The sequence below is a fragment of the Malus sylvestris genome, chromosome 5 (genome assembly GCF_916048215.2).
Source record: "Malus sylvestris chromosome 5, drMalSylv7.2, whole genome shotgun sequence".
NCBI classification, from domain to species: Eukaryota; Viridiplantae; Streptophyta; class Magnoliopsida; order Rosales; family Rosaceae; genus Malus; species Malus sylvestris.
Window position 1 is genome coordinate 4,627,894 of NC_062264.1, and position 8,312 is coordinate 4,636,205.

At 39.2% G+C, this 8,312-nt stretch overlaps 1 protein-coding gene across 2 annotated transcripts; it reads left to right on the forward strand.

Moving 5' to 3' along the window:
* Positions 1-694: 694 nt before the first annotated feature.
* Positions 695-2,881, forward strand: LOC126621726 (probable folate-biopterin transporter 8, chloroplastic). Of its 2 annotated transcripts, none has more exons than XM_050290299.1 (2): positions 695-1,450; positions 2,060-2,881. In XM_050290299.1, exons 1-2 carry the CDS (start codon positions 1,000-1,002, stop codon positions 2,161-2,163), a joined length of 555 nt encoding a protein of 184 aa, XP_050146256.1. In that variant the 5' UTR covers positions 695-999; the 3' UTR covers positions 2,164-2,881. The 2 variants fall into 2 exon arrangements, with proteins under 2 accessions (XP_050146256.1, XP_050146257.1); XM_050290300.1 differs by having other exon boundaries at positions 699-1,450; positions 2,049-2,881.
* The last annotated feature ends 5,431 nt before the right edge of the window (positions 2,882-8,312 follow it).

Consider the following 8,312-nt stretch of genomic DNA (forward strand, 5'->3'; position numbering starts at 1 on the left):
TAATTGAGAAAAAGAACAAATTAATAAATTCTAGGGTTCATACCTCGATTCGAATCGACTTTGGAGAAGTTTGATGAATCAAGATTTTTTATAGCAACAATTGTGATAAAGAAAGCAAATCAACTTTTAGCAAGTTTACATGATCAAAGAGTCAGAACTGAAACTTTGAGTAGTCACCATGTTCGAAGCGGAAATGAAGAAGAACGCAGCGGAAAGAGTTTCAATCTTTTATACCCAAAAGACAAACGGCACCGTTTCAAGCATTATATTCTTTAAGTCAAAATAATTGAGTTCAAGATTTAATTGGTGGCTCTGATACCATATGTAAGTGTTTTCAAATAAAGAATCTAAACCAATTAAATACAAGGAACTACAATTAACATCACAATCAAATACATGATTGACTCTAGAAACAAAACTTACTTGATGAATTCATAGTAAATGGTTCTTGAATTAGCCTTCTCCTCTCTGGCAATTGGTGTTCAGTTTCAATAGGAAAAACTTCTTAATGAACGTAAAAGTGAGAGGAGAGACCAAATCCATATATATCCAACTATTGACAGTTTCCTCCTATTAAGGAAAACTGTCATCCCATTATGTGAGTGGCGTAAACCACTCTCTCAGATTTCTATTCCCAATCAATTTTGATATACCTCCTAATACATGTATAATTTTATTTCTTATTTAATATAATACAGATAAAATGATATGGCAAACTTACACCCATGGCAAAATCTTACAGATTGTTCAAAGCAAAATGATTAGAGTGATGCATAACTGTCTTCTAGATCTCTCCATTAACAAAGTAGCATAATTATGAAACAATATATAATGATAGGCAACCACACTTCTACTTTCCATCGTTGTTTCAATCATAACTCCATACAATCATAGCAACTATCATTCCATTTCTTCCTTGTTCTTCTCACTTTTTTCAAGTACCCAATTAATATTATTAGTAATTATCATGATTTATTCATCAATTTCTTCTGAAAATCCATGGATATCATCACTGTCAATCACCGCAAAACCCCCACCATAAAAGCAACCTCCTTTCCACCGAAACCCCATCCTTTGTTTTCACCGCCTAAACCAGCAGGACCCATCCAAACCAAAACCCAGATCAGAAACCCAATCCTACCAAACCCAGCAACTCAAGTTATTTACAGAAAATCCAGGAGAAGCAGCAACCATGAGGAAAGGAGTGGCTTTCGATTTCCCCAACTGGGTGGGCAGGAAATGTTGTTTCTGTGTGGATTTGGGTACTGGATGCAGGGTTTCAGGTGTTTTCCATGGCTGGCTCTCAACTTCCACATGGCCCACAATCTGCAAATGCATCCTTCCACATTGTTGCTTGTGCAGCGTTCTGCTAACCTTCCCATGGTGGCCAAGCCCTTGTATGCTCTTTACATTTCTGGTGCTCATAGAGTTCCTTATATCTCCATTGGAGGTCAGTTCAAATTAGCTTGCCTTATCTCCTTCGTGGTTTTCGGTCTGATTTCATTGTATTTCCTACTTTTCTTATCTTCATTGTGGAGAGTTATGTTAAATTTGAAGACGCATTGTCGATGTAAGGTCATATTATTTGTGCATTTTTATTCGAATCCGTAAAGAGGAAGGCTTCTTTATGGCGGTTTATGCTGTATTCTTGTACTTTTTGTCTTTTCCTTTGCTTGGTTATGCTGTAGATTCTATTTGTCTGATGCCTCCGCCAATTCCTTTGATTGACAATCGAGAGTAAAAGTTAGATTGTTAATATAAGAAAGATTTTCGGTTTGTAATACAACAAATTTCTCTGTATAAGTTTCATTAATCCTACTAGTTTTATGCTATAATTCATTTGAAAGACTGGCTTAAGCTTAACAACACTATTTAACGTGGTAAACAATTTATCGATCAGAAAGTAGAATGAACTAAATTTGGATTTGGAAAAGGCAAATTTAAAAAAAAGAAGTGTTGTTTGCTATGTGAGACCTCTCGGCTTTCGGTATTACTGATGGCTTGAACAACTTCTCATGGGAAAATCTGATGGAGTTCGAACTTGTCAGTTGTTTTACAGGTCTTGTCTTGAGCGTGCACGCTCTTCCGCGCGCTAAGATGGGAGTATACGTTATCTCGAGGGCCCAATCGGGAGTGTACGCTGCCCGAACGCTTGGTTCGTAGCTGGTCAAGTGGTTGCTTGCCGGGACGCTGCTGGAGAGGTTCTTCGTCTGCCCTTGTCCTATTTCGGGAGACCTTGTCTAGGGCACGTTGCATCTTGGTACGCTGCAAGAGCTGGTTCACCAAAGTCATTTGCTGTGCTAGGGCACTCGTCAACTCTATGACTTGTTGAGACAAGTGTTGTTCACCACTTGGATTGGAAGAGCTTGGAAGGAATGTGCCTCCTTAAGCAGTGGAAGGGTGGTAGACTCCGGGCGCGAGATTTGAGTTGGAAAATGTCAAATCCGTGAAAAAATATGGTGAGAATGCCCCCGGCTCGATGGTAGGTCCAGATGGTTGAGATAGTCTTGGGCCGACTTGGGCTGCTTGGAAAGCCATGGGAGCAGACTGGGTCCTAAGACTGGGCTGCTTGGCCGGAGCAGGCTGGGCCACGGGAGTGGGCTGCTCGTCGGGAGCAGGCTGGGCCACGAGAGCAGGTTGCTCGGCGAGAGTAGGCTGGGCCACGGGAGTGGGTTGCTCGGTGGGAGCAGGCTGCTCAGTGCGTGATGCATGTGAATGTGAGGCTTGGGCTCAGGCACGTGCAAGCTTGGATGGCACGACTTGGGTCATGGTGGAACCTTGTAGTGGTGGTACCACTCCGCCTATGACGACATTTAGCCTCGTGGATCGCCACAGTCCCATTTCTTGAGTATTAGAATTTTCACTTGTGGAATTTTCTAAATTTCTAGCCATTATATTTTTCTTATACGTTTTATCAAAGAACCTTTGCAAATAAAAAATTCTAATAATAAGAACGTATAAAAAATATTCAAATGGACTAGAAAATAGAGAAAAACTTTTTTATGCGAGAGTCTTCTACGAGTATGGATCTCAACTCTCAATGAAAGCACCAATTTGTGGATGCAAATTTCTTCCTCCTTGATCTTAGACAAAATTGCACCTACAAAACAAATAACACCTTAGGTCAAGGCCAAGAGCCTTACACGCCCACGATGAATTGGGGGGGGCTTTGGCCAAAGAACCTCCGATGTCAATGTTCGAATTTTGAGAGAAAATTGTTTGAGAGCTTTGGAGAATTTTAGCAAGAGTGAGGACCTAGGTTTTGGTGAAAATGGGAGCCAATATATAGGGCATGGCAGGTCCTCTTTGGAGAAAGAGTGGCTGACCCTTTATGTATATTTTGGGTGTTATTTGGTGATTTAATTAGCAATTAATATATTGATTAGGAATAAATATATTAATTGGCTAATGAACATAATAAAAGGGATGTTATGTAGGTTATAAAATAATTACCTAAGATGAGGATGGATGAGAATATCTTTGAATTGGTTACCTATTTTGGACATTTTTGACTTGATTGATGAATGATTGTCCGCTGCTCGCGCGTAGGAATCTTGGTATGCCTCAAGAGTATTTTTATCCTCTTTTATCCAAAATCCACGTGTCGCCTTGTGATTATTTTTAGCTCCACAAATAGTACCAAGATATACTTTTTAGTGTAAAATATGGTTTTTTGTTAAATTGAACAGTACCGAGAGCTTTTCGTTAAGTTCCTTAAAATATATGGTATAATATGGACTCATCACTTACCCACCAAGTTCACTTCGAACTTGAGCAGGGGGCGTGTATGCTTCTGTAGAATTATAACTGTCAGAAGGGTGATGATTGAGATAAAGATTTTGGACAAGATAGAAAACCGATGTGTATGACGTGCACTCATAGCTTCTGAAAATGGACTTGCTCTCAAAATTGCCTAACAGATACGAATCTCTATCCTTGTTAGTTAAACTCCAAAATTATTTCTACGTTCAGACCTAAATAACTCCTGGGGCATCTAAAGTAATTGTTGTTCATTGATATAATCTGAGAAAAGCAAAAGCCAAAGCATTTTGCAGCATACCTAGGAGTTTGTATGGAAAATCGTATGGAAAATCAAGAGGGGCTTAGATGGTTTGGTCGACTGGATTAACGTGCCAAAAGACTTGTGAATGGGGCCAACAATTTTTGTAATGGCAATTTTGCATTGTCATTTCTTGGGTTTGAAGGAGTAGAATAGATAAGATATCCACCCATCTTGATTTGCTAATCTTGCGTATTCATGATAAATTATTGTCATTCATATGCTAATCTTATACATCAATTTGTTGTTGATCCGTATTCGTTTTTGGTCATGGAATATCAAATTAGTGACAAGACAAGAATTATATGGAGCAAATTGAAAGCTGATCTATATGTTGTCCAATAGAGGATAAGGAATACAGAAAGTGGAAGCAGTGGACAAGATTAAAAAATAGTCAAGCAATGTGCAGTCAAGGCTTCTAACAAAGGAAATGCACTTTCATTTTCGCAGCAACAAAGTTGCCTAACAAATAGTAGAACCTCAAGGTTGCATGTTGCTCAATAACTAAATGCTATAAGGCCTACGAACTGCAAGCCTTCACTGATGAGAAGAGAATGGAAAACTTGGCTTGATGCTCGACATTTGTTGATTATACGATGAATAGTTTGCACCGAAAGGGCAGCCATAACTTCACTCAAGATAAGAAAGAAAACTCATACTTATTGCATTTCTCTTTAGCATTTGTTGAATGTGCAGATCGATGGCAATGCTTACTGTGGAGCAAAAAATAATCAAAAAAATTATGAAGGTGACACGTAGGCTTTTGGGTGAGAAAGACAAAATTACTCTTGAGGCACACCGAGATTCCCACGCATATACAATGGACAATAACGGCTCAATCGAGGTCAAAGGTGAACAAAATGGTATTTATTCTAAACCTTCTCATCATTCCTCATCAAATCCTCACCCACAAGGTAACTCCCGATTATTCTTTTCAAATTGAGATTAATTACCAAATTAATTGCATGATATTATTTGACATAATATCTTGCAGTTAGAGTCCAAATTCCACCATAAGTGGCCGGTCCCTATTTCTCCAAATAGGACCGGCCACACCCCTATATATAGCCTCACATTTCTCCAAAAACCCAAGTTTATTCTCATCCAAAAATTCTCTAAACACTTTCTCTCTCAAATTCTAACTTTGGCATAAGAGATTCTTCAGCCAAAGCCCCCTTCATTCATCGTGGGCGAGTGAGGCTCTTGGCCTTGATCTTAGGTGTTATTGTTTTGCAGGTGCATTTTCGTCAAAAGGAGAAGATGGCAGAACTTTCATCCACAAATTGGTGCTTTCATAAGAGCTTGATTCACACGCTCGAAGAAGACTCTCGCATTCAAAGTTTCTCATTTCTCGCTTGTTCGTAATTTTTTCATACTTTCTTATTCCTAGAATTTTTTAATTCTTTGAATAGAGGTAAGGGAAAAATACATTGACGGGAAATTTGGAAACCACGACAAACGAAACTTCCTACGTTTAAAGATCCACATCAAATGATGGAGGATGAGACGTAGCCCTACCACGACGATCCAGAAGGCTCAACGTGGTAGCAAGAAGAGCAACTTTGCCACCATGGTTGCCATGGGTACCATCGTGGCAGTAGGGAGTGTGCCAGCTCTATGGCAACAGACCATGGCCTTATGCGCTACCACTACAGCAGCCTAAACCCAGGACTAAGCCCAGACCCAATCGCTGGCAGCAGCTGCACAAGTAGCGCAGTAGGCGACCCAATCTGTAACCCACGCCGCAGGGTAGCCAAGCCAAGCTCGGCGTTAGCAGGCCCAAATTGCTGCCCAAGCAGTGTATGCCCAAGATGCATTGCAGGCCCGAGTTACGAAGACCATCCCCTCGACCTAGATCTAATGCGCTTCCAGCGCCGCACTAGGCCTACGCGCCCCGAACGTGGCACTGCCCACTTCTGCGGCCCAATCCGCTCTCGCAACCCACTTGACGGTCTCAACCAGTCCAAGAGCAGTTTAACCCAAAGGAGAAATTATCGTAGCCAAAGACCGAACTCAGATGAAATTTCAAGTCGCATGAATTTTTCCAAAAAAAATATTTTTCCTCTACAAACTAAGATGATATGTGTTTGTAGAGAAAAAAAAAAGGGCAACTGTGGGTGCAAAAGTTAAGGGTCAAGCAATAAGCCACTTCCTAAATTTTGGGGAGTGGAGCTAGAATAAAGGGGCATGATCAAACACTTCCATGGAAGATGGAACATGGAGAAATAGAAGGAAAGTGGGACTTGGAGGCCAAGTATTTTATGCCTATAAAGGATTTAGAATCCCACTAGAACGAAAAGAGAGGAGAAAGGTATGAGATCGCTCAATATATATTTTATAAGCATCCTGAACAAACACTGACTTGAGCGTCAAAGTGTTTTCTAGCATGTCCCTTTGCTTGACGACAAACGAAGATGATGTCTAAAGCTTCTCAACATGTTCAAGATTACTTTTTGGTGGAGAATTGAAAATATCTGAATTTTTCTGCTCCAACAAGTTGGAGCTATCGCATATCATTGAAACTCCAACTCAAGGAAGCAGATTTGAGCCTAGTAACTCAGGCCCAAGATATGTCGAGAGAATAACTTGCTCTGATACCATGAAATTTTTTCCAAGTCCCATCATGGTCCACACTAATTCACAGATATTGTTCCTACTTCACCACTTATTAATAGATGTTGGGTTTTTATCACAAAAGGTCTTAAGTGATGTTAAGGGTGGGATATCCCATATATTAATTGTATATTTTTTTGTCACATGCCCGATGTGGGATTCTATTCTACAACAAGGATGGTAACACTCTCTAAAGTGTATCACATGCAAGTCACTTTACTTAATTTAACAAAAAATTGGATAGAATAACTTTGAATCTAATAGTAAGATGAACTTTTCAATTTTAAATGAATTAAAGGACTTATTGTTTTGAAAAAAAAAAAGAAACTCAATTTTCACTCAGCTAGTGAGACTAAATCGACAGTTTACTCAAACATAAATTAAGGCTAATGATGAGTCGATTTTATATTATATATTTTACCATATTCTTAGTATATTTTAGTATTTTTTCTTGTGAGATTTTGATATTTTGATTTATATTTCCAATGTAGGACATGCGACTTCCTCCTCAACAAAAAGTGATTAAGCGAATGAATTTTGGAGTCATTCCAATTGGAGGTTGTTCAAAATTAATATCTTTTGCTTTAGAGTATTGCAAGTTGGGAAACCTTTTATTTTCAAATTAATATCTTTTGCTTTGTTTCATCGTACAGGCGCAACTAAAACTTTATAATCTAGATATTCTTGATGAGCCTCTACTGTGGATTGAGAGTGCGAACATAGGTGGCATTTTCAGAACTATTAGGATGGTTCATAACATTCACTTTAATCTGATTGCTTTTCATGGTAACAAGAAATATGGGGGTGTTCATTATGGCAAGACCATAGTCCTTTGCAATAAAATAAAGGAGATAACTAGTGATGAAAAATTGCACTTGTGAAATGTTGGATAGTGGCCAAATTAGTGGCCAAATTAGCTTTTGGGAGAGAAGGATTTTGATATTTGTTTCTTCTTCTCCATTTGTTTCTTAGTTTGAGTGAGAGTTATTGATTGTATGTGGGATTTGGGTTTGAGAGTTAAAACTCTATTTGTAATCTCCTTTTGATATTAGTGGAATTTCCTCGCCGTCTCAGAACTGGACGTAGGCTTACGCTGAACCAGTATAAATCCTTGTGTTTTGGATTATTTGTTTTGTCATATTTTGCCGTTGTAACTTATTGGTTTCATATTTGACGCTTCCGCACAACAAGTGGTATCAGAGCTCTGGGTTTCGACTTGGGGTTTTGTATTAGTATGTCTATGAAATCTTCGAAAGACGGTGAAATATGTTTTTTTGAAAAAATTGGACAGGAGGAATGACTTTGGCATTTGGTCAATTGGAGATGCAGAGTTTGGCTGCAAAATGCGTGGTGTTGAAGAAGGATAGTAAGGGACTATGCTGCAGTCACTCAGCTCGCAGATTGGAGAATGGTTTTAGAAACAGCGTGTCTGCTGCAATGTTGTTGTCGATGTTGTTGAAGTGTTGGTGTTCGACGGCTGTAGGTGTAGTGTACTGCTTTTGGTGGGTTTTCCGTTGGTCATCGTTGCACCGGAGGTGTTTGTGGGCTGTTGTCTATGAGTTGAGTGGGAAGGAGAAAAAGTAGAAGCAGTTGAAAATTGAAAAGAAAATGTTGGTTCTTTTTCTTTCGGCATTTGTTT